This window comes from Macaca nemestrina, chromosome 5, assembly GCF_043159975.1.
Source record: "Macaca nemestrina isolate mMacNem1 chromosome 5, mMacNem.hap1, whole genome shotgun sequence".
Classification (NCBI taxonomy): Eukaryota; Metazoa; Chordata; class Mammalia; order Primates; family Cercopithecidae; genus Macaca; species Macaca nemestrina.
The window spans coordinates 139,933,650-139,958,817 of NC_092129.1; the positions used below are offsets into that span (position 1 = coordinate 139,933,650).

Sequence of the window (25,168 nt, forward strand, 5' to 3'; positions counted from 1 at the left end):
GATAAGGCAAAACTATGGAAACAGTGGTCACCCAGGCTGAGGAGTGAGGGAAGGAGGAATGAATAGGTGGAACACAGCAGGTTATTAGAGCAGTGAAACTATTCTGTATGATACAGTAATGATGAATATATGACATTATGCATTTGGCAAAAGTGATAAAATTATATGCACAAAGACTGAACCTTAATGTAAACTATAGACTTCAGTTAATAATAGTGCATCAATATTGGTTCATTAATTGTAACAAATGTACCACATTAATGCAAGATATTAATTATAGGAGAAACTGGTTGGGGAGATGGGGAGTAATGGGAACTCCCTGTATTTTCTGTTCAATTGTTTTTGTAAACCTAAAACTACTCTAAAAAATAGTCCATTAATTAATAATAATAATAAATTTATGGATTCACCAAGAGTGTACATTTCTACTTCCACTCTCTGTGTTGATGTATGGTGACAGAATTTTGACATATGTTCAATTTGATGGATCAAGTTTGGTCTTTTTTTTTTGAGACGTCATTTCACTCTTGTCACCCATGCTGGAGTGCAATGGTACAATCTTGGCTCACTGCAACCTCCCTTCCCAGGTTCAAGTGATTCTCCTCCCTCAGCCTCACAAGTAACTGGGATTACCGATGCCTATCACCATGCCCAGCCATTTTTTGTATTTTTAGTAGAGACGGGGTTTCACCATGTTGGCCAGGCTGGTCTTGAACCCCTGACCTCAAGTGATCTACTCACCTTGGCCTCCCAAACTGCTGGGATGACAGGTGTGAGCCATCGTGCCCGGCCAATTTTGGTCTTTTACTATTGTTTGGATTTGCGTTTTTCTGCTTATTACTCAAGTTGAGATCTTTTCCAGATTATTGGACTTTTCAAGTTTCCTTATGAATTGTCTCTTCCTGGGTTTTGCCTATTTTTCCAGTTGATTGTTGATCTTTTGATTGTGAATTTTTGTTTATTGTGAATTTGTGGGACTTAAAACATTTTTGCATATTAATTCTTTTTTTTTAGACAGAGTCTCACTGTAGCCCAGGCTGGAGCACAATGGGGTGATGTCAGTTCACTGCAACCAGCACCTCCTGGGTTCAAGCGGTCCACCTGCCTTGGCCTCCCAAAGTACTGGGATTACAGGCATGAGCCACCATGCCTGGCCATTATATATTACTTTTTAATTTTACAAGTTGCAAATGTTTTCTCACAATCTGTCACTTTCTTTCTTTCCTTCCTTCTTCTCTTTCTTTTCTTTTCTTTTTTTTTTTTAATTTGAGACAGGGCCTAACTCTGTCACCCAGGCTGGAGTGCAGTGGCATGGTCACGGCTCACTACAGCCTTGACCTCCCCAGGCTCAGGTGATCTTGCCACCTCAGCCTCCAGAGTAGCCGGGAGAACTACAGGTGCGTGCCATCATGCCCAACTAATTTTTTTTTTTTTTTTTTTTTTTTTTTTTTGTGGAGACAGGGTCTTCCTATGTAGCCCAGGCTGGTCTTGAACTCCTGGGCTCAAGCAATCCACCCAACTTGGCCTCACAAAGTGCTGGGATTATAGGTGTGAGCCACTGTGCTTGGCCCTGTCATTTCTTTTTTCAAAGAGGATAACAATTTATTTGACCTACAGAAAGTTTTAAATGTTGAAGGAGATTGGCCTGGAAATGTGCTTTTGGGGAGCAACATGGTCTGAGCCAGACCTCCAGATACAGCCCATTCTTTTGGACATTCTTGCCCTTTGCTCCTGATTCTCCAAGCTGTACCCAGAGCTCTCTGGTCCAGCATGTACCTGGAGGCTGCTTTTGACCATGTTTTGAGAGTGGCATGGCTTTATCTAATGGGATGAACCTGGCTAAAGAGATTAGCAAAACGTCTTGTGGATCCCACTTTTAATCTGCAGCATTCAGGCTGCCCCTTCTTGGCTGGGAAGGGCACTGAAGAAACAACGCCCAGGACCAGGACTAGCCCCTGCTCAAGCTGAGATTCTGAGACCCCTGCCACCACTACTGCATTTGCAGGGATCTCAGGCTAGGAGGGCTCGACATGGGCAGCCCCCAGGGCAGCTCCCTACAGCTTGGGCCATCTGCACTTTTCCCAAGGCCCTAAGTTATCCGCCTCCGGGCTCGTTAAGGTTCGGGGTGGGAGCTGTGCCGCGGGAAGCAACCCGGACTACACTCCGCAAGCATGGCGCTACTGAAAGTCAAGTTTGACCAGAAGAAGCGGGTCAAGTTGGCCCAAGGGCTCTGGCTCATGAACTGGTTCTCTGTGTTGGCTGGTATCATCATCTTCAGCCTAGGACTGTTCCTGAAGATTGAACTCCGAAAGAGGAGCGACGTGATGAATAATTCCGAGAGCCATTTTGTGCCCAACTCATTGATAGGGATGGGGGTGCTATCCTGTGTCTTCAACTCTCTGGCTGGGAAGATCTGCTACGATGCCCTGGACCCGGCCAAGTACGCCAGATGGAAGCCCTGGCTGAAGCCATACCTGGCTATCTGTGTCCTCTTCAACATCGTCCTCTTCCTCGTGGCTCTCTGCTGCTTTCTGCTGCGGGGCTCGCTGGAGAACACCCTGGGCCAAGGGCTCAAGAACGGTATGAAGTACTACCGGGACACAGACACCCCTGGCAGGTGTTTCATGAAGAAGACCATCGACATGCTGCAGATCGAGTTCAAATGCTGCGGCAACAACGGTTTTCGGGACTGGTTTGAGATTCAGTGGATCAGCAATCGCTACCTGGACTTTTCCTCCAAAGAAGTCAAAGAGTGAGTGGCTTCCAGTCCTGGGGTCAGAGCTATTAATATATCGGGGACACTGAGGCTCAGGCCTCTGACCAGTCCCTCTCCCCACACCCAGTGCCTTTTCCTCTCCATTGGGTGCACACCTTATTGCTGCGTATGTGAGGGTGTATCAGGTTGAACCATATGAAACTGCTAATATTCTACCTCTTTGACCCATAAAAAAATGGCAACTTCATATGGTTCAACCTAATGTTGGCTAAGGTGGGAAGAAGGTGTCAATTTATATAAGCTGTTTGGATAGGAGCTCCTTGGGAGGAAGAGCCAGGCAGGAATATGTGTCCGCTTTATACAGAGGGATGGAGGTCATTCATCGATCACAAATACTGAGGTGCTATTTGGCTATTTGTCTCATTCATTCAAAGTAGCTGGATTCAATCCCAGAAGTTCAAATTTCCTATTTAGGGCCGGGCACGGTGGCTCACACCTGTAATCCCAGCACTTTGGGAGGCTGAGATGGGCTGATCATGAGGTCAGGAGATTGAGACCATCCTGGCTAACACGGTGAAACCCTGTCTCTACTAAAAATACAAAAAAATTAGCTGTGCGTGGTGGCGGGCGCCTATAGTCCCAGCTACTCAGGAGGCTGAGGCAGGAGAATGGTGTGAACCCGGGAGGCGGAGCTTGCAGTGAGCCGAGATCGTGCCACTGCACTCCAGCCTGGGTGACAGAGCGAGAACCTGTTTCAAATAAATAAATAAATAAAAATAATTTTAAAAAGTAAAACAATTTCCTACTTAGTTCCCTTGTTTTCCAACCTTTCAACCCTGAGCATCCATTCCCAAGACGTTTGTCTGGATATGTTGGAAAGAGCAAGGGAAGGGAAAGTCACGAGATCTAGGCTGAAGTTTTGACTCTGTTGTTCAAGGTCTTGTGACCTTGGGCAGGTCACTAGTCACTCTGCGCTGTGGTTTGCCTATCTTTTAAATGAAGGCACTGGAATAGAATAGGTAATTTTGGAAGTCACCTCCTAGCCCTGGCTGGCACCTGGCATGCAGCAGGTACTCATCAAATGCCTGCTGGTGTTTACTTAGTAGGTCATGATAGTGCAACGTGATAAAACATTTCTAAAGTATTCTTGGCATATGTAAAAGTAAAATGCTGCGATGGGCTGTGGGAGGTGCTGGTGAAAGAGGGACTCTCAACTTCTGTGTCGGAGGGAACAGCCTGTGTGCTGGCTCCAGTGGGCTGCTCTTCTCAACACGCCCACCAACCTGGTGCTTGAGTGACTTTTCCGGGAAAGGGCAGCCTGCCTTGAGGCAGCCGCTCTCACTCACCTCTTCTTTCTGTCCGACTCGACCCTACCTGGCTGAGGTTAGGGGTTCAGTTATTCCTAGGGGTGGTTTTTTTTTCTTCTGAGTAAGGCTGGTAAGTCCAAAGGGAACTTGAACTCAGGGCATTGGTACCAGCAGCAGGACATGTCTGAAGCCCAAAACAACATTAATGGCGCCCAAATGGCTAGCTTAGCTGCCCTGCAGATGGAGGGGACGTCACAGTGAAGGTCACTTCTCGGGATTTTATTTTCTTGTGGATGGAGATTACTGTTGCAAATCCCCAGTCAGGAGAGGATTGTAAAGGGCTGTGCCCTTCCCAGGTGACAGGTCTGCAGGGGCGGCACAAGATGCCACGATTTATATAAATCTCCCGAGGAGAGTGTGAAGCCAGGGGCACAAGCAGAATTCCTGGGGAGTGGGAGAGGCCGGTGGTAGAACCAGCCTCTGTGAGCAGATGAGAAGGGGCTTTTCATCTTTTCCTCCATCATTTCCCTTGATTGTCTCCTGCATAGAGTCAGTTCTTGGATAGATGTATTCAAATCTCTCGGTAACTCCAAGTCCCCTTTTGTATCAGAGTGAAGGAATGATCTAGGTCACTCCACTCTCAATGGTCAATGGATTCAAAAATTTCAGGCAAATATTTAGCCGAATCAAAACTCCTTCAATGTCCCATACTAACTTGTTGGTGGGAAATTTTCCAAACTCTATTGACTTGGGAAAAATTCTTCTATTACACGCACAAAAAATGCAGCAGTAATATTAAGAGAAACCAAAATAGGAAAACAAATTCAAGCTAGCTTCTCACCCATAACTTGATTAATGCCTTTAATTTTTCTACATTTCAGTCTAGTATTGTTCACATTTACATAGTCATACAGTGTAATCATAGTATAAAGACAATTTAAGGCCGGATGTGGTAGCTCACGCCTGTAATCCCAGCACTTTGGGAGGCGGAGGCAGGCGGATCACCTGAGGTCGGGAGTCCGAGACCAGCCTGACCAACATGGAGAAACCCCGTCTCTATTAAAAATACAAAATTAGCCAGGCATAGTGGCTCATGCCTGTAATCCCAGCTACTCAGGAGGCTGAGGCGGGAGAATTGCTTGAACCCAGGAGGCGGAGGTTGCGATGAGCTGAGATCTCACCATTGTACTCTAGCCTGGGCAACAAGAGGGAAACTCCGTCTCAAAAACAAAACAAAACAAACAAACAAACAAAAAACCACACACACACACAATTTAGTGTTCCATTTTGTAATCTGATAGTGTAACATTTGCATAATGTCCAAAATGATCATGTTTAATGGTTGCATAAGAAGTCCACTGAAGCCGGGTGCAGTGACTCACACCTGTAATCCCAACACTTTAGGAGGCCGAGGTGGGTAGATCACGAGGTCAGGAGTTCGAGACCAGCCTAACCAACATAGTGAAAACCCATCTCTACTAAAAATACAGAAAATTAGCTGGGCGAGGTGGCATATACCTGTAATCTCAGCTACTCAGGAGGCTGAGGCAGGAGAATCACTTGAATCAGGGAGGTGGAGGTTGCAGTGAGCCGAGATCACGCAACTGCACTCCAGCCTGAGAGACAGTGTGAGACTCAGTCTCAAAGAAGAAGAAGAAGAAGAAGAAGAAGAAGAAGAAGAAGAAGAAAAAAAAAAAGAAGTCCACTGAATGAATGTACATGCTTAGGCAGGCATTCAAATTTTTATTTACCTCTATTATAAGTAACACTGGAATGGGCATCTTTGAGCCTTTTACTTCTCTCTGTCTCTGTCTTTTATTTCCCTTAGGCTAAATTTCCAGGAAAAAATGGACGTTTGGCTTTAACTTTCCACAAAGTTGGTCTTAAGACACAATTAGGGCTGGGATCAGTGGCTCATGTCTGTAATCCCAGCTCTTTGGGAGGCCAAGGTGGGAGGATCACTTGAGCTCAGGAGTTCGAGACCAGCCTGGGCAATATGATGAAACCTTGACTCTAAAAAAACAAAACAAAACAAAACAAAAACATAAAAAAATTAGCCAGGAGTGGTGGCTTGCACCTGTGGTCCTAGCTACTCAGGAGGCTGAGGCAGGAGGCTCATTTGAGCCCAGGAGGCAGAGGTTGTAGTGAGCTGAGATCATGCCACTGCACTTCAGCCTAGGTGACAGAGTAAGACCCTATCTCAGAAAAAAAAAATAAAAATAAAAAAAAATAAAATAAATGAATAAATAAAGAATTAGCATACAGGTTTCTTAGAACTGAAATGCTTTTCTCCTTTTCAAAACCTCCGGTGACCTCATACCTCAGTGGGCTGCCTGTTCTTCCAAGGATATAGCCTGATAGGGGGCCACCTTTGCCGAGAGAGGATCACATTATCATTTCCCACAGACTTTTCTTTTTATTTAATTAATTAATTAATAGTTATTTTGAGGCAGGGTCTCACTCTATTGCCCAGGCTGGAGTGCAGTGGCACAATCTTGGCTCACTGCAACTATCACCTCCTGAGTTCAAGCTATTCTCGTGCCTCAGCTTTCCAAGCAGCTGAGATTATAGGTGTGTGTGGCACCACACTGGGCTAATTTTTTTTTTTTTTTTTGAGACAGGGTCTCACTTTTTTGAGATGGTCTCACTATCCAGGCTCACTACAACTCCCACTTCTCAGGCTTAGGTGATTCTCCCATCTCAGTCTCCCAAGTACCTGGGACTACAGGTGCGAGCCACCACATCTGGCTAATTTTCTGTATTTTCAGTAGAGACAGGGTTTCGCTATGTTGCCCCCAGGTTGGTCTTGAACTCCTGAGCTCAGATCATCCACCTGCCTTGACCTCCCAAAGTGCTGGGATTACAGGCATGAGTTACCTTGTCCAGCCTCCAGCTAATTTTTCTATTTTTAGTAGAGATGGGGTTTCATCACGTTGGCCAAGCTGGTCTTAAACTTCTGGGCTCAAGTGGTGCTCCTGCCTCAGCCTCCCAAAGTGCTGGGATTCCAAACATGAGCCACCGCACCCAGTCCCACAGACTTTCACATGAATCATCACTGAACAAGGCCCACAAGGGAAGTGAGGCTCCTGGGGTTATGTTCAGAAAGCTGCTCAGAGCTGGGTTTGCCTGAGGGGCAGTGCCTGAGACCAGAGCACAGCTCTTATCTAAAGTTGGTAGAAGGAATGAAAGAAGGACTGAATGAGAGACTGTGGAATGGCACCTACTCCCACCTCCAAGGAAAACTAAAACATTTTTCTGTTCACGTTTTCACGGCTTCATGTTGGAAGGTTTAGTAAGTTTACATGACAAAGCTAGCTCTCCAAAACCCATCCATGAAAAATGTAAGTTATATATATATATATTTTTGAGATCACAAGCACTGAGAAATGGTAAGCATTTACCTTCTGGATTATCTCGGCACACCCCCGGGGCTAGGATTCTGATGGCAAAGACGTGAGGCCGGCAAAAGGGCAGGGAGAGGGAGGTTATCATCCAACAAGATCCTTCTCTTTTTTTATTTGTTGCCCAGGCTGGAGTGCAATGGTGCGATCTCAGCTCACTGCATCCTTGCCTCCCTGGTTCAATTGATTCTCCTGTCTCAGCCTCCCAAGTAGCTGGGATTACATGTGCCCGCCACCAGGTCCAGCTAATTTTTTTTGTATTTTTAGTAGAGACTGGGTTTCACCATGTTGGCCAGGCTGGTCTCGACCTCCTAACCTCAAGTGATACACCCTCTTTGGCCTCCCAAAGTGCTGGGATTACAGGCGTGAGCCACTGCCCCTGGCCACCAAGATCTTTTTAAAAGAAATTTTTGGCCAGGTGCAGGCTCATGCTTGTAATCCTAGCACTTTGGGAGGCTGAGACAGGAGCATCCCTTGAGGCCAGGAGTACAAGACCAGCCTGGGCAACATAATAAGACTTCACTTCTACAAAAAACAAACAAAAAAAGGCCTGGTGAGGTGGTTCACGCTTGTAATCCTAGCACTTTGGGAGGCCGAGGCGGGTGGATCACTTGAGGTCAGAAGTTTGAGAACAGCCTGACCAACTTGGTGAAACTCTGTCTCTACTAAAAATACAAAATTAGCCGGGTGCGGTGGCTCACGCCTGTAATCCCAGCACTTTGGAAGGCTGAGGCGGGTGGATCATGAGCAGGAGATCAAGACCATCCTGGCTAACAAGGTGAAACCCCGTCTGTACTAAAAATGCAAAAAAAATTAGCCGGACGTGGTGGTGGGCCCCTGTAGTCCCAGCTACTCGGGAGGCTGAGGCAGGAGAATGGCATGAACCCGGGAGGCGGAGTTTGCTGTGAGCCGAGATCGCGCCACAGCACTCCAGCCTGGGCAGAGCAAGACTCCGTCTCAAAAAAAAAAAAAAAAGAAAAAAAAAAAAAGAAAAAATTAACCAGGTTCAGTGGCACATGCCTGTAATCCCAGCTACTTGGGAGGCGGAGGCAGAATTGCTTGAATCTGGGAGGCGGAGACTGCAGTGAGCTGAGATGGTGCCATTCTACTCCAGCCTGGGCAACAAGGGCGAAACTCCATCTCAAAAAAAGAAAAAACACCAACCAAACAAAAACAAACAAAACAAAACAAAAAAGAGCTAGGGCACAGTGGCATGCACCTGTGGTCCCTGCTACTTGGAAGGCCGAGGTGGGAGAATCACTTGAGCCTGGGAGTTCGAGGTTGCAGTGAGCCAAGATTGCGCCACTGCACTCCAGCCTGGGTGACAGAGTGAGACCCTGCCTTAAGAAAAAGAAAAAAAATTATTTTCTTAAAAAAAAAAAAATAGAGATGAGGTCTCACTCTGTTGCTCAGGCTGGTCTTGAACTCCTGGTTTCAAGCAAGCATCCCACCTCAGCCTCCAGAGTACCTGGGATTATAGGCACCCACCACCATGCCAGGCAGAATTCTCCTTTGTTTTGTTTCTCCTCTCCCCATCAAAGTTGGATGAGCCAACAAAGAGTTTGGGGTGAGCCTCTTTCTCCTGCTTGACCTGAGGACTGTGGGGAAGCAATCCCAGGAGAAGTGAGCTGGTCTGAGCACGGATAGCCTGGAGAAAATGCACAGGGATCCTCCGCTGACACAGACGGGGCATGGGCAGTGTGTGGTGCCACGATTTCCAGGCATTTCTGCAGGCTCTGTCCCTGGAATAACTTTCCATTCTGTGCAGTGGGCACTTCACTAGACTGGGCTAGAGAAAGTTGAGGTCTTCACCTTCTGGCATCTTCAGTCCAGCTCCTGAGAGGAGGAGCTGGATGCCTGCATTCTGGCCTCCCCCGTTGTGCCCCACCGTGGGGCCCCCAGGAACCTGAGGATAGAGTGCATAGCCTCAGTAAGCATGGAGGGGTGGGCAGGTTTGGGAGATTTCTCAGAGGAATCTTTAAGATCCAGGCTGGCTCCTGAAGGTTCCTGATCTAATGAATAAGATCAGGTAGAAACAATTCCATATTCTTATGGGAATTTACAAGAGTTTTGTTTGTTTGTTTGTTTTGTTTTTTGAAATGGAGTCTCACTCTATCACCCAGGCTGTGGTGCAGTGGCACGATCTCAGCTTGCTGCAACCTCCGCCTCCTGGGTTCAAGAGATTGTCCTGCCTCAGCCTCCTGAGTAGCTGGGATTACAGGCACATGCCACCACACCTGGCTAATTTTTCACCATGTTGGTCAGGCTGGTCTGGAACTCCTGACCTCAAGTGATCCGCCTGCCTCAGTCTCCCAAATTGCTGGAATTACAGGTGTGAGCCACGGCACCTGGCCTTACAAGAGTTTTGGCTGCTCTGTCTCAGGGGAGTAGCCCAGTGACTGCACCCCATCCCCAGCCTGCCTATGACCATGTTGCCAAGTCATTTGGGAGAGAGAAAAGACCCAAATTTATCCTGCACAAAACCCCTCCTGGGAAGTTTTTGTCTTAATTTTTTTAGTTTTTGTTTGTTTGTTTGTTTGAGACAATCTTGCCCTGTTGCTCAGGCTGGAGTGCAGTGGCACCGTCTTGGCTCACTGCAACCTCTGCCTCCCGTGTACAACCGATTTACCTGCCTCAACCTCCTGAGTAACTGGGATTACAGACGTGTGCTACCACGCCCGGTTAATTTTTGTATTTTTAGTAGAGACAGGGGTTTCACCATGTTGCCCAGGCTGGTCTTGAACTCCTGACCTCAAGTGATCTACCCGCCTCAGCCTCCCAAAGTGCTGGGATTACAGGAGTGAGACACTGTGCCCAGCTAGTATTATTATCTCCATTTTACATATGAGAAATCTGAGGCCCAGGAGGTTAAGGGACGTGCCTAAGATCACACAATAGGAAGTGGGGGAGGCAAAAAACAAAACAAAACAAAACAAAACAAAAACCAGTTTCGGCCACTTGTGGTGGCTCACACCTGTAATCCCAGCACTTTGGGAGGCTGAGGCGGATGGATCACTTGAGCCCAGGAGTTCGAGACCAGCCTGGGCAACGTGGTCAAACCCCATCCCTACAAAAAATACAAAAATTAATTAGGTGTGGTGGTGTGTGCCTATAGTCTCAGCTACTCGGGAGGCTGAGGTGGGAGGATCACCTGAGCCGAAGCAATTGAGGCTGCAGTGAGCTGTGATTGCACCACTGTACTCCCGCCTGGGCAACAGAGTGAGACCCTGTCTCAAACAAAAAGAAAAAACAGCTTTATTGAGATATAATTCACATACCAAACAATGTACCCATTAAAAGTACGCAATTCAATGGTTTTTAGTATATTCACAGAGTTGGACAACCAACATTACAATCAATTTTAGAACATTTTCATCACTTCTAAGGGAAACCTTGCATTGTTTAGCTTTACTCCCTAGCCTCCCCTCCCCCTAGCCCTAAGTAACCACTCGTTTACTTTCTATATCTATAGATTTCCCTGTTCATATGAATGAGTCATATAACATTTGTCCTTTTGTGTCTGCCTTCTTTCACTTAGCATAGTGTTTTCAAAGTTCATCCACGTTGTAGCATGTATCAGAACTTCATTCCTTTTTATGGTGAAATAATATTCCATTATACAGCGTGCCAGATTTTAATTCTGCTCCTTTCACCCTACTCTGCTGTTTCCCAGTGATGTTAAAGTACCTCTTGTATACCTTCGGCATTAAATGAATGTTTGTTCACTGAGTGACAGAAGCCTCAAATTATCCAGGCTGCTTGAGGTAGGGGAAGTCTTGCTTTTCTCCCTCTTCTCCCTGTCTTTCTCTTTTTTTTATTTTATTTTATTTTTATTTTTATTTTTTATTGAGATGGAGTCTTGCTCAGTCACCCAGGCTGGAGTGCAATGCGCGATCTCGGCTCACTGAAACCTTCGCCTCCCGGGTTCAAGTGCTTCTCCTGCCTCAGACTCCCGAGTACCTGGGATGACAGGCACCCACCATCATGCCCAGCTAATTTTTGTAATTTTGTAGAGATGGGATTTCTCCACGTTGGCCAGGCTGGTCTCAAACTCCTGACCTCAGGTGATCTGCCTGCCTCGGCCTCCCAGAGCGCTGAGATTACAGGTGTGAGCCACCGCTCCCAGCCTTTCCCTGTCTTTTTGCTCTCCATTTCCTCTCCCAGAAGGACAGGGAAAGGAGTGGACAGAGATGATGCAGGGTTGGAAAACATGAATGGATTAGGTTCGGATTCCAGTGCTTCTGTGCCAACATCTTAAATAATCACGAGGTGGCCCCACAGAAACTAGGAACACCATCCTGGGCTCTGCAGGGCCTGTGGTAAATGGGGTTGTCACTGGGCTTCAACCTCCCGCATCTCATCTCGCTCCCCTGGCCTGGTGGTCCTGGGTGGGCCAGGAAGAGGGGGACACACTTTCTGCTACACTTGGAGGAGGCTCTCAGAGGGAGGAGCCAAATCCAGAAATGCTATCTCCCTCATTGACTCTCTCTTTTCAGAGCAAGGTGTCAGTGAAAGAGATGTATAGTTCTCTCTCTCTCTCTTTTTTTTTTTTTTTTTTTTTTGAGATGGACTTTCACTCTATTGTCCAGGCTGGAGTGCAGTGGCACCATGTCGGCTCACTGCAACCTCTGTCTCCTGGGTTCAAGCAATTCTCCTGCCTTAGCCTCCCGAGTAGCTGAAATTACAGGCGCCCAGCACCACACCTGGCTAATTTTTATATTTTTAGTAAAGACAGGGTTTCACCATGTTGGCCAGGCTGGTCTCGAACTCCCGACCTCAGGTGATCCACCCGCCTTGGCCTCCCAAAGTGCTGGGATTACAGGTGTGAGCCACCGTGCCAGGCCTGTAGTTCTCAACTGATGCTCTTTTATCTTGTTTTATTGCATTTTCAACTTCTATTATAGAAAAAAACTCAAGCTTTTACAAAATTAAAGAGTTCAGTATAATTAATTCCCATGTAGCCATCACCTAGCCAGGTGTGGTGGCAACACACCTGTAACTCCAGCTACTTGGAAGCTGAGGTGGGAGGATCACTTGAGCCCAAGGTCTCTTAGAAAAAGGGAAAAACAGATTGGGCGCATTGGCTCATGCCTGTAATCCCAGCACTTTGGGAGGCCGAGGCGGGCAGATCATGAGCTCAGGAGATTGAGACCATCCTGGCTAACACGGTGAAACCCTCTCTCTACTAAAAATACAAAAAAAATTAGCTGGGCGTGGTGGCGGGCACCTGTCGTCCCAGCTACTTGGGAGGCTGAGGCAGGAGAATGGCGTGAACCCGGGAGGTGGAGCTTGCAGTGAGCCGAGATCGTGCCACTGTACTCCAGCCTGGGTGACACAGCAAGACTCCATCTCAAACAAACAAACAAACAAACAAACAACAAAAACAAAAAAAACCCCCAAAAACAAAAGGGAAAAACAGACTTGGCACAGTGGCTCACGCCTGTAATCCCAGCACTTTGTGAGGCTGATGGGGGTGGATCACCTGAGGTCAGGAGTTCAAGACCAGCCAGGCCAACATGGTGAAACCCTGTCTCTACTAAAAATACAAAAAAAAAAAAAAAAAAAAAAAAAATTAGCTGGGCATGGGCGTCGTGGCGAGTGCCTGTAATCCCAGCTACTTCGGAGGCTGAGGCAGAAGAATCACTTGAACCTGGGAGGCAGAGGTTGCAGTGAGCTGAGATTGCACCATTGCACTCCAGCCTGGGCAACAACAGAGAAATTCTGTCTCAAACAAAAACAAAAACTAAAAACCCAAAGACAAGAAGCCATCACCTAGGAACAAATATCAACATTTTGCCTGTTTCATATATACTACCCTCCCCCAAACACGTTCTCCCCTTCTGAATATCCTAAAGCAAATCCTGGACATACTTTCCTTTTACCTATAAATACTTTAATAGGCATCTCCAACAGACAAAGAGGCTTTATTTGTTTTTTGCCCTTTTGTTTCTGCTGAACATAAGCACAAGACCAGTCACAGTCAACAGAATTAATGGCAATATCAACCAATACCCAGTCTATGTTCAGTTTTCCCTGATAGTCTCGGAATGCTTTTTACAGTTGGTCAATTTAGGATCCAAACCAAGTTTATGCTTTGCATTTGGTTGTTTGGTTTCCCGTCTGTTTTACTAAGAAACTGGCCCCTTTTTCATGCCATGTATGTAAGAGAAACTGGGATTCTCCTGCAGAATCCCCCATAGTTTGGAAATGGGCAATTGCAGTCAAGTGGTGTTGTTTAACTTGTTCTTCTGTTCCCTGTATTTCCTCATAAACCAGTAGTCTGGGTCTAGGTGTGGTTGGATCAGGCTCAGCTGTGGCAAGAACATTTCCTACATTGCCGCTCTGTGCATCTTACCGGAGCACATGAAGAAGAACATGAGGTCTTCAGTCAGTTTACAACACTTCTTTTAAAGGTCGCAGGGGCCGGGCGCGGTGGCTCAAGCGGCCGGGCGCGGTGGCTCAAGTGGCCGGGCGCGGTGGCTCAAGCCTGTAATCCCAGCACTTTGGGAGGCCGAGACGGGCGGATCACGAGGTCAGGAGATCGAGACCATCCTGGCAAACACGGTGAAACCCCGTCTCTACTAAAAAAATACAAAAAACTAGCCGGGCGAGGTGGCGGGCGCCTGTAGTCCCAGCTACACAGGAGGCTGAGGCAGGAGAATGGCGTAAACCCGGGAGGCGGAGCTTGCAGTGAGCTGAGATCCGGCCACTGCGCTCCAGCCCCGGCGACAGAGCGAGACTCCGTCTCAAAAAAAAAAAAAAAAAAAAAAAAGGTCGCAGGATGAGCAGAGCTGTAGTATCTTGGGGTGAGAGGTAGAGCATGAGGGAGCTCAGACATTTTGGAACCAGGGACTACCAGCCAGGAAGGCCTAGCCAGGGGTCCCCAGTCTGAGGGAGAAGCTGGCACCAAGCTTTCGCTGTTCACCATTCTTCCCAGGGAACCCACAGACTACATACAGGTACCTGCTTGCTCTTCTTAAACAATTCGTAGACATCTCAGGAAGAAGATTAGAACCTGGCTAGATGGGGTGTCTCCCCTCTCAGACGGGAACTCTTTGAAGGCAGAGCTGTGTTTCCCCTTCAAATTGGGGCTTCCTGAGGGCTGGGCTGTGTCTCCCCTCAGACCAGGGCTCCCTGAGGATGGGACTGTGTCTCCCTCAGACCAGGGCTCCCTGAGGATGGGGCTGTGTCTCCCCTCAGACTGGGGCTCCCTGAGGATGGGGCTGTGTCTCCCTCAGACTGGGGGTGCTCCCTGAGGATGGGGCTGTGTCTCCCCTCAGACTGGGGGTGCTCCCTGAGGATGGGGCTGTGTCTCCTCTCAGACCGGGGCTCCCTGGGGATGGGGCTGCGTTTCCCTCAAACTGGGGTTCCCTGAAGACAGGGCTGTGTCTCCCCTCAAACTGGGGCTCCCTGAGGACGGGGCTGCATTTCCCCCTCAGACAGGGGCTCCTTGAGGATGGGGTTGCGTCTCCCCTCAGAATGGGGCTCCCTGAGGACGGAGCTGTGTCTTCCTCAGACTGGGGCTCCCTGAGGACGGGGCTGTGTCTCCCACAGACTGGGGGTCTCTGAAGACAGGACTGTGTCTCCCACAGACTGGGGCTGTCTGAGGACGGGGCTGTGTCTTCTCCTTATGTCACCCCTCACTGTCTGTACTACCTTACGCCCAGTGACTTACTGTCTTAGTTCACTGGGAGCTGCTGTAACAGAGTACTTGAGTCTGGAAAGCTGATAAAAAGCGAGATTTATTTCTTACTGTTCTGGAGACTGGGAAGTCCAAGGTGGTGGGGCCGCATCTGCTGAGGGGCCTGAATTCATCCTTTTCCTCAGGAACCCACTCCTGTGATAATGGCATTAATCTGCTCATGAGGACAGAGCCCTCGTAATCCAGTCACCTCTCAAAGGTCCCATCTCTCGCCACTGTCATGCTGGGCCTCACGTTTCCAACACAGGAACTTTGGGGGACACATTCAAACCACGGCACTACCCAAAAAAGCCATCTTCAAAGCATACTAAACACATAGTGTGTACCCAATGCTCTACGCATGTGGTCCCATTTAATGTCCACCATCCCGTCAAGTGTTTAAAATCTCATTTCTTAGATGAGAAAACTCAGTCTCAGAGAGATTAGGCCAGTTCTCAAGGTCTCACAGGTGTCCCTCAGCCAGCGTCCTGCTTGGGGTGACCCCCTGTCAGGTGTACCCCTGCCCATTGCCCTATGACTGGCCTTACTGATTTGATTCACTTACTAAATTATGTTGGTTTTTCCAGAAAAACTCAGACATGATCATTTTCCCAGGCTCTATGTGCCTTACTTATGGGAGAGTGGCCTAGAACATAGGCCTTATTTTATTCAAGACCCTTTCAAACCCTAGTGACTCCTCCCCTACTGCAGAGTGAAATTCATAGCCTGGGAAACACGCTGTGATATAAATAGCCGGCTCACCACTAAGGCGCTCTCCTCTGCCTGGCTTTGTCTTAAGAGGGTGAGAGGAGCCTTAATCTGTGGTTGGAATGAGGGCAAGCACTGAGTAAACAAGACGATGTTTGGAGTGGGGGAGGGATAGCTCCAGAAGTGAGAGACCCCAAGGGTTCCCAGGCTGGTGACCCAGGCAAGTCCCAGCGTTCACCAAGCTCGGCCTTTTCCCCCAGGCTGACCCATGTTGCCCCTGGGAAGTTCCCAGTGTGAGGGAGACGCAGCCCTGTCTTCAGGAAGCCCCAGTCTGAGGGGACATGCAGCCCTATCTTCAGGGGTCCCCAGTCTGAAGGGAGACACAGCCCGTCCTCAGGGAGCCCTCAGGGGAGCCGGAGGCCCAAGCCAAAGGCCCTTCCCACACTGCTCCAGCTTGTCTTCCTACCCCTGCCCCAATTCCGTCACCCACAGCCCGGTGCCCCCCAGCGAGGGGCTGCAGAGGGACAGCTGAGCAAGACACAGTTTCTGCCTTCCCCACGCACGTGGCTGGAGTGGGGCTTTGAGCGGTGGGCAGGCAGTGCCAGCCGGCAGGTGCTCTGTGTTGGGACCACTACGGAGGGTACCCCACACGATCCTGCCCTCAAGGAGCCGACAGCTTCTTCACCACAGCTGGTAGAACCTGCACTGCCAACTCCCCAGTGAGGGCTCTCCCGTGATATGATATCGCGTGGCGGGCTCTGTTCTTACAACCTGATGTCAGCTCCCAGGTACTCAGAGCACGGCCCCTGGCGGCTCTTGCTTGGCCAGCTGCCCGGTGAGGTGGTTTTGCTCACAGCGCATGGCTACTATGTATTAATACCAGCACTCTTCAAGCACTCTTACATGTATCACTTCATGCAATCCTCGTGTCAACTTTGTTTTAAATATAAGGAAGTAGAGGCAGGGAGAGGTTAAGGAACTTGTCCAGAGGGATGGAGCTGGCATGTGGGCAAGCCAGGAGTAAACCCAGGCTGTCCTGCTCTTATCACCAACCTGTGCTGTCCATGCCACCCAGGGCCATCTGGTCTCTGGGCAGTGTGTTCTGCCCATGAAGTAGAGGGCAGGGATTACAGGGCGCGTGGAAACATGTTTACCATGACCCAGGCCACCTCATGCAGCCCTCCTAGAAAGTCTTAATCATAATAGACGGAAATCAACACGCTTCATGGAAATGGAACGCCTGTGGTCCTTGAGCACACCAAAAGATGCTCAGCTTCACTCGTAATGAGAAAAATGGAAATGAAAACAACCCCGAGATACTGTTTTCCAAAGATCAGGTTGGCAAAGATCAAAAGTCTGATCTGTGTGGATGCGGCTGTGGAGGACGGGTTCAACCAGCTTGGCTGGTTGGGTTTGTGAACCGCCCCCTCCCCGCTCAGCCCCCCGCAGGACAGACCAGAGGAGAAATATGGCAGGTATCTGGCAAGATCATCCTTTGATGCCAGGATCCATCTTCCAGGAATTTACCTGCTCCGTATAGTCACAATATGCAAAATGACTGATTTCCATGTTTGTATTAATGAGAGACTGGGAAAACTGAAACTTCCATCAGTATGGAACTGGCTAGGACCCATGTGCCATCCACACAATGGGAATACCATGCAGCTCTTAAAAAAAAAGAAAAAAAAATCCAAGACACTCCACTGACAGATATGAAAATATCTCAGCTGGGCGTGGTGGCTCACACCTGTAATCCCAGCACTTTGGGAGGCTGAGGCAGGCGGATCACTTGAGGTCAGGAGTTCCAGATCAGCCTGGCCAACATGACAAAACCCCGTCTCTACTGAAAATACAAAAGTTAGCTGGGTGTGGTGGTGCACCACTGCACTCCAGCCTGGGTGACAGAGTGAGACTTCATCTCCCACCCCTGCCAAAAAAAAAAAAAAAAGATCTCCAAGATATTGCTAAGGGAAAAAAGAAAGGTTCAAGACAGTATGTATATAATGTTCTCATTTGCAGTAATAAAAAGAGAACAGGAAAAATGAAAACATGTTTGCTTGTCCATGCATGAAGCCTCTCTCTGGTGGAGCTGGCCACAGCGGTCAGGACCTGGAGGCTGAGAGATGAGGAGTGGGAGGAATTTTGTATTAAAGAGATTTTATTTAGAAGCGAAACATGGACATCTTTTAAGAGATTCGTGACCATTTCAATGAACATTGTTTAAAATAATCTCTATTGGAAACAATTATGCTCTCTATTATGTTCTAAAAGTCTATTATGTAACACATTGTTCACCTGCAACTTTTTTTTCTTTTCTTTTCTTTTCTTTTTTTTTTTTTTTTGAGACAGAGTCTCACTCTATCGCCCAGGCTGGACTACAGTGGTGTGATCTTGGCTCACTGCAACCTCTGCATCTCGGGCTCAAGTGATTCTCGTGCCTCAGCCTCCCAAGTAGCTGGGACTACAGGCATGCACCAAAACGCCTGGCAAATTTTTTTGTATTTTTATTAATTGTAGAAATGAGGTTTCACCATGTTGCCCAGGCTGGTCTCAAACTCCTGACCTCGGGTCATCTAATCACCTGGGCCTCCCAAAGTGCTGAGATTACAGGTGTGAGCTACTGCACCTGGCCTACGCGCAACTTTTTGTTTTCTTTTTTTTTTTTTTTTTTTTTGAGACGGGGTCTCACTCTGTCGCCCCAGCTGGAGTGCAGTGGTGCGATCTCGGCTCACTGCAACCTCTGCCTCCCGGGTTCAAGTGATTCTCCTGCCTCAGCCTCCTGAGTAGCTGGGACTACAGGCGCGTGCCACCACGCCCAACTAATTTTTGTATTTTTAGTAGAGACGGGGTTTCACCATATTGACCAGGATGGTCTCGATCTCTTGACCGAGAGACAGTCTCGGTCTCTTGATCTTGATCTCTTGGTCTCGTGATCTGCCCACCTCCGCCTCCCAAAGTGCTGGGATTACAGGCGTGAGCCACCACGCCTGCCCACAACTTTTTATTTAGATGACAAGCACACAGTCAAGTGCACAAATCTTTTTTTTTTTTTTTTTAAGAGACAGTCTTGTTCTGTTGCCCAGGCTGAGTGCAGTGCAGTGGTGTGATCATAGCTCACTGCTGCCTTGAACTCCTGGGCTCCAGCGATCCTCCTGCCTTGGCCTCACAAAGTGCTGGGATTACAGACTTGAGCCACCATGCCCAGCCAAATGCACGAATCCCAAGTGTGCAGCTCAATGAGTTTTGACACATGAAACATCTGGGTAATCACACCCAGGTCAGGTAGAACATACCCAGCCTGTCTGAGGGGAAGGGGAGACTTTTCACTGTAAAGATCCCTTTTGAATTCTGAACCTGTGTGAATGTATAGTAAGCTCTAAATAAATATACAAAAAAATTTAGAAGTGCAGAAGATATGCTGGGAGCCCCGCCCATCAGCCTGGAGAACCTGCTTGCAGTTGTGTCCCTTAGGTGAGTCAGGAGCTCCCCCCTGGCTGGGGGTGGAGTCCTCTGAGGGCAAGGACTGTGCCTGCCTCGGGTCTCCATCCCCTGCCTTTGCACAGGCCCTGGGCCTGAGCAGGCCTTCTGGAAACACCTGGCTGGAAAGGGCCTTGGCCACCAGTGACCTGTAAGGGGGAGATGAGGTTGGTGAGGGAGCTGGGGCGTCACCAGTGGCAGCCAGATGCTTGTCCATCAACAGCTCCTGTCCTGCTGCTCCTCCTCCCCTCCAGGCATGGCCCCAAGAAAGGGCCTGGCAGCATAGAGCGGTTGGGTGAATTTCTGTATTCCCTATTGACTTGAGTCTTGGATTACCATCTGCCTCAACCCTCTAGACCATAAGGTCGAGGAAGGCAGGGGCATTTATTCATTGCTTTGTCTTCAGTGCCTAGAACAGTGGCTGGCATGTAGCAGGTGCACAGCAAATATATACCAAGCATGTGAGTGAATGACTATTCCAAGCTTCCAGAGGCAGGGGATGGGAGGAAGTGGCCCCTGGTGAGAAGCCCAGGAAGCCCATCTCCAGTTGTCTCTTTCCCTTCCAGTCGAATCAAGAGCAACGTGGATGGGCGGTACCTGGTAGATGGCGTCCCCTTCAGCTGCTGCAATCCTAGCTCGCCACGGCCCTGCATCCAGTATCAGATCACCAACAACTCAGCACACTACAGTTACGACCACCAGACGGAGGAGCTCAACCTGTGGGTGCGTGGCTGCAGGGCTGCCCTGCTCAGCTACTACAGCAGCCTCATGAACTCCATGGGGGTCGTCACACTCCTCATTTGGCTCTTCGAGGTAGGCCCTGGGCCAGCTGGGGGTGGGGATAGGGAGAGCCTCTGGCCCCTTCCGGTCTAATGGGGGCGGAGCCAGGCCTGGAGAGAGCATGCCTCCCTCCTTGGAAACAGCCTTCAGTGAGGTTGTGAGTCAGATCAGCCTGGGCTTGAACCCCACCCAGTGCCTCCACCTTTTGTATTTATTTATTCATTTATTTAGTTTTTGGTTTCTTTCCCACCACTTAAATTTTTTTTTTTTTTTTTTTTTTTTTTTTTTTTTTTGAGACTGAGTCTCTCTCTGTTGCCCAGGCTGGAGTGCAGTGGCATGATCTTGGCTCACTGCAACCTCCCCCTCTTGGGATCAAGTGATTCTCCTGCCTCAGCTTCCCCATAGCTGGGACTAAAGGCATGTGCCACCACGCCCGGCTAATTTTTTCTATTTTTAGTAGAGATGGGTTTTCACCGTGTTAGCCAGGATGGTCTCGATCTCCTGACCTCGTGATCCTCCCGCCTTGGCCTCCCAAAGTGCTGGGATTACAGGCGTTAGCACCGCACACAACTGACACATTTTTTTTTTTTTTAATTTAAGGTGAGATTTATAAAAGGTAAACAATTTGGTGTCATCTAGTTGATTTACAATGTTGTGCAACCACCTCTACCTAGTTCCAAAAGATTTCCATCAGCCCCCAAGAAAATCTCACACTCATGAAGCAGTCACCACCTCCCAACCTGCCCCCAACCCCTGACAACTATTCTCTGGATTTATGTATTTTGGACATTTCATATAAATATACCCATATTACGTTTGGCTTCTTTTAGTTAGCATGCTTTGGAGGTTCATCCTGTGTCCCCACTTTTTGGTACTGAGGTCTTAGTCATTTAACCTCTCTGTTATATGGGGTGACAGCACTTAGCTTTGGGGACTATTGGGAGGCAACATGAACAGCATATGCAGGTGTTCAGGAAATGGGTACTGTTTGGATTTGGGCTTCTTGAGATGCTGGCCCCCATTTACCTGTTAGTCTAATAATGTGTGGGTTCATCTTATCCGCAACGCTCAGTTCCTCTGTAAACTATAGGGCTTGCAATGTAAGCAAATCCTCAGTGAGTGTGCTGAATTTACTCCTTGGTTAAAGAGATATTCATTTTTAATTTTTATTATTTTAAATTGTTTATTATTTTTTTTAGAGACAAGAAGAAAAATTCACTGTGTCGCCCAGGCTGGAGTGCAGGGGCATGATCGTAGCTCACTGCAGCCTCAAACTCCTGGGCTCAGGGCTCTTCCCACCTCAGCCTTCTGAGCAGCTGGGACTATAGGCACACGCAGAGTAGCTGCAAGCGGGTGCCCTGAGTCACACTCCATAGAGTCTTTTGTAGAAATTGGGTCTTGCTCTGTTGCCCAGGCTGCTCTCTAACTCCTGGTTTCAAGCAATCCTCCTGCCTTGGTCCCCTAAAGTGCTGGGATTACAGGTGGGTGCCACTGCACCTGGCTGAGAGATCTTTCTTTCCAGACAAAGTCTTGCTTTGTCGCCCAGGCTGGAGTGCACTGGCATGATGTCAGCTCACTGCAAGCTCCACCTCGTTCAAGTGATTCTCCTGTCTCAGCCTCCCAAGTAGCTGTGATTACAGGTGTGCACCACCATGCCCAGCCAGTTTTTGTATTTTTAGTAGAGATGGGGTTTTGCCATGTTGGCCAAGCTGGTCTTGAACTCCTGACCTCAAGTAATCCACCAGCCTTGGCCTCAGCCTCCCAAAGTGGTGGGATTACAGGCGTGAGCCACCATGTGCGGTCAGAGATATTTCTTAAACATGTACCTGTATGCCAGGCACTGCTCTAGGAGTTGAATGAGAGACTGTTAGTAAATGAGGTGGCACGGTGACTCAGGGTACGTGCTTTTAGCTACCTTGAGAGCAGAAAATCCAAACTTCAAAATCCCAATGTACAAAGCCAGGAACATTTGGTGAGGAAGCTTTTTCCATTGAGGAGATTCCCAAAGATTCCTTTAAATGAGTCACCTTGCCTGTGCACCTAATGCCAGCTGGCAACATGGGGTAACCACCTATCTACAACAGTAACAACAACAAAAAAAAATACAAAAATTAGCCAGGTATGGTAGCAGGCCCCTGTAATCTCAGCTATTCAAGAGGCCGAGGCACGAGAATTCCTTGAACACGGGAGACAGTTTGCAATGAGCTGAGACCATGCCACTGCACTCCAGCCTGGGTGACAGGGCGAGACTCGTCTCAAAAAAAAAAAAAAAAAAAAAAATAAGTACCACACAGCAGATGCAGAAAAGAGGTGACCTCTTAATTCCACCCAAAGAAGTTACTGAATCACACAATATGTGCCAAGCGACAGAGTGTAGAGGGGCACCGAGGTGAAGGAACCCAGGATTAATGCACCTGGGATGGGGGTGACCCGAGGGGGCGGGGAGGGAGGATGAGCTGCAGGGGAGCTCACCAAGGGCTGAAGATGAATTAACAGATGAACATGGAGTGGAACAAGGTTCTAGGCAGAGCATAGCAGATGGTAAAGACCTAGAGAGGAGAGAGTATGGGGCATGGGCGAACCCAAAGCAGCCCAGGGTGGCTGGAAAGGGAGGAAGAGAGGGGTCTGAGATGAGGCTGGAGGAGTCAGGTGTGTTGAGCACTGAGGGCAGGGCAGCGTGGGGCAGGCTGTCACCAATCCACATTCCACAGTGCTCAGGTTGAGTCCTCTCTGGGACCCTCATTTTGAGGCTCCTGTGGTTTCCGAATGATCCAGCTCCCAGTGATTCTCCCAGATTGTCTCTAAATCTCTTCTCCCGCCATCAGGTGACCATTACAATTGGGCTGCGCTATCTGCAGACGTCACTGGACCGTGTGTCCAACCCCGAGGAACCTGAGAGCGAGAGCGAGGGCTGGCTGCTGGAGAAGAGCGTGCCAGAGACCTGGAAGGCCTTTCTGGAGAGCGTGAAGAAGCTGGGCAAGGGCAACCAGGTGGAAGCCGAGGGTGCAGACGCAGGCCAGGCCCCAGAGGCTGGCTGAGGGCCCTGGGGCCCCTCCCTTCCCGAACACTGAGAAATAGTGGACTCAAGAAACGCGGATCTCCCCCTTGTCCAACTCTGAAAGTCTGAATCTCCCAAGGAGGGCACCATCTCACAGAGACTCTCCCTGATGGTGGAATTTAAGTTTAGGGTCCCTAAAAGCATTTGACACACAGTTGTTGAATGACTGACCCAAAATGTGAATGAGTGAGCTCCCTTCAGGCCCGCTGCCCTAGGATATGCCCTCCTGGTGACTCAGGGGCTCTCTCAGATGGCTATTTAGTCCTACCCTACAGTCACTGGCCGTATCCAAGGGCTGCTCCCCTTTTAGAATTTACCTCTTATGAGCTCCATGTTGCTTCACTCTATATCCAAAGTGTCACTTGGTGCATAAGTACAGAAGTCTGAAAAATGGCCATGTTGTCTTTTTTTTTTTTTTTTTTTTTCAATGCCAAGATTGACAGGTTGGCCATTTGCTTAATGCCAGAAGTTGGGGGAAAGTTACACTTTTCTAAGAATAATGGACTCTTAAGGCATTGAGGGCTCTAAACAGGATTCTTTAATCATGACGCAAGAGAATTTCAAGGCAGATTATTTCCCCTACCAAAAACACAGTGAAAGGCCTGCTTTTGTGTCCCATTCACATGCCCTCGGTCACTGAGTCTGGAGTGAACCATGGGTTGAGGAAGTCAGGCTGCTGGCGTGTCCCAGCACCACACCACCCCTAGGGTGCCGGGTGATCTCGTGTGGCTCATCTGTGGAAGCACTGGGGTGGGCTGCTGCCCTGCTGTGGAAGAGGAGCAACAATCAGACATGAGTCCACCCTTTGGAGACCAGGCCTCAGTTCTTGGTGGGCCCAGGGACACCCACACAGGTGGCCATCACAGCCCTATGGACAACACTAATTGTCCATAGCAAAGGGCAAGGAATTCTCTGGGAGCTTCTTCTGTTTCTTCCCTCCCAGATACCCATCTTGAAAAACACTATTTCTGGAATGCTTCTGCATCTAAGGAGATTCTTTGAGATAGCCCATCTTCCTGAGCTAGCAAATACATGAGTTTTCACTTTCTTTAGGAAAGAGAAGCTTTCAGGGGAAGGAATGATTTTGCTGACTTCCCAGACCCTGGTGACCAGACCAAGGCGGGGCCCAGCATAATTCCGCCAGTTGGATGAATATTCAAGAGAGCTCATTCCTACCTGGCTGGAGACCACAGCCAGAAGGCAAAAACCAGAAAGGGAACAGTAGATAATTTACCTCTGCTTCTGACCGATGGTGTTTGGGAATAGGTTACTTTGGACTGAGTTTGGGTTCTTTGCTGTCCTAAGAACTTCAGTGTAGAGAAAATAAGACTTCTGGTGCTGCCAGGGGTATGTTCTGGGCTTAATTCCCCCAAGCAGAAGACCAGATCCAAGATGTCTGGACACCCTGTCAGACGTTGGTCCCAAGTTTAATTAGATTTCTGAGTCTCATTGAGGCCAAGGAATGATCCCTACTGAAAAAATGCTGAGCCAGACATCTTTGGCAAAGGTCCCTGAGCTCTCGCCGTCTCTCAAGAGTGCTGAGAACCATGGTGAAAATGCTGCTCTAGGCCCACAAGTGTAACTATGCTGTTAACAGCTGTCAACAGATATTAAAATTCATACTGTATGAAAATCACTTTTGTTAAATGACTAAGCCCATTCAACATGTATCGCAGAATCCCCTACTACAGCTAGTATTTGCCAAAAAGGAAAAGAAACCCACCCTAAAAGGAAGCATTGGTAACAATCATTGTTAGAAACATGGCCTGTGTATCACATCACTCCATCTGGCCATCTCTTACCTGTAACAACAGCGACTATTATAGCAGTGACTATTATTATATCCAAATAATCTCAGCATTTGCTAGAGTTTGAACCAGAGCTGAATACATGGAATTTTAATGTAGTAATTTAGGCAAAACTCCAAGCCATTTTTTCTTCTCCTCTGGCCAAAACATTATTTCCTCAAACAGGGAAATATCCCTACGGGGCCAGGTTATAGGGGCAAATGTGAACAACCTGAGCATCTGAAGGTTGTTG

The 25,168-nt window shown here is 48.4% G+C and overlaps 1 protein-coding gene across 1 annotated transcript; it reads left to right on the top strand.

The window, feature by feature from the left end:
• Positions 1-1,496: 1,496 nt before the first annotated feature.
• On the top strand, positions 1,497-23,547 carry LOC105489599 (peripherin 2). The gene is made up of 3 exons (XM_011754515.3): positions 1,497-2,752; positions 19,857-20,103; positions 22,896-23,547. The coding sequence occupies exons 1-3, from the start codon at positions 2,172-2,174 to the stop codon at positions 23,106-23,108; spliced, it is 1,041 nt and encodes a 346-aa protein (XP_011752817.1). The 5' UTR covers positions 1,497-2,171; the 3' UTR covers positions 23,109-23,547.
• Positions 23,548-25,168: the final 1,621 nt, after the last annotated feature.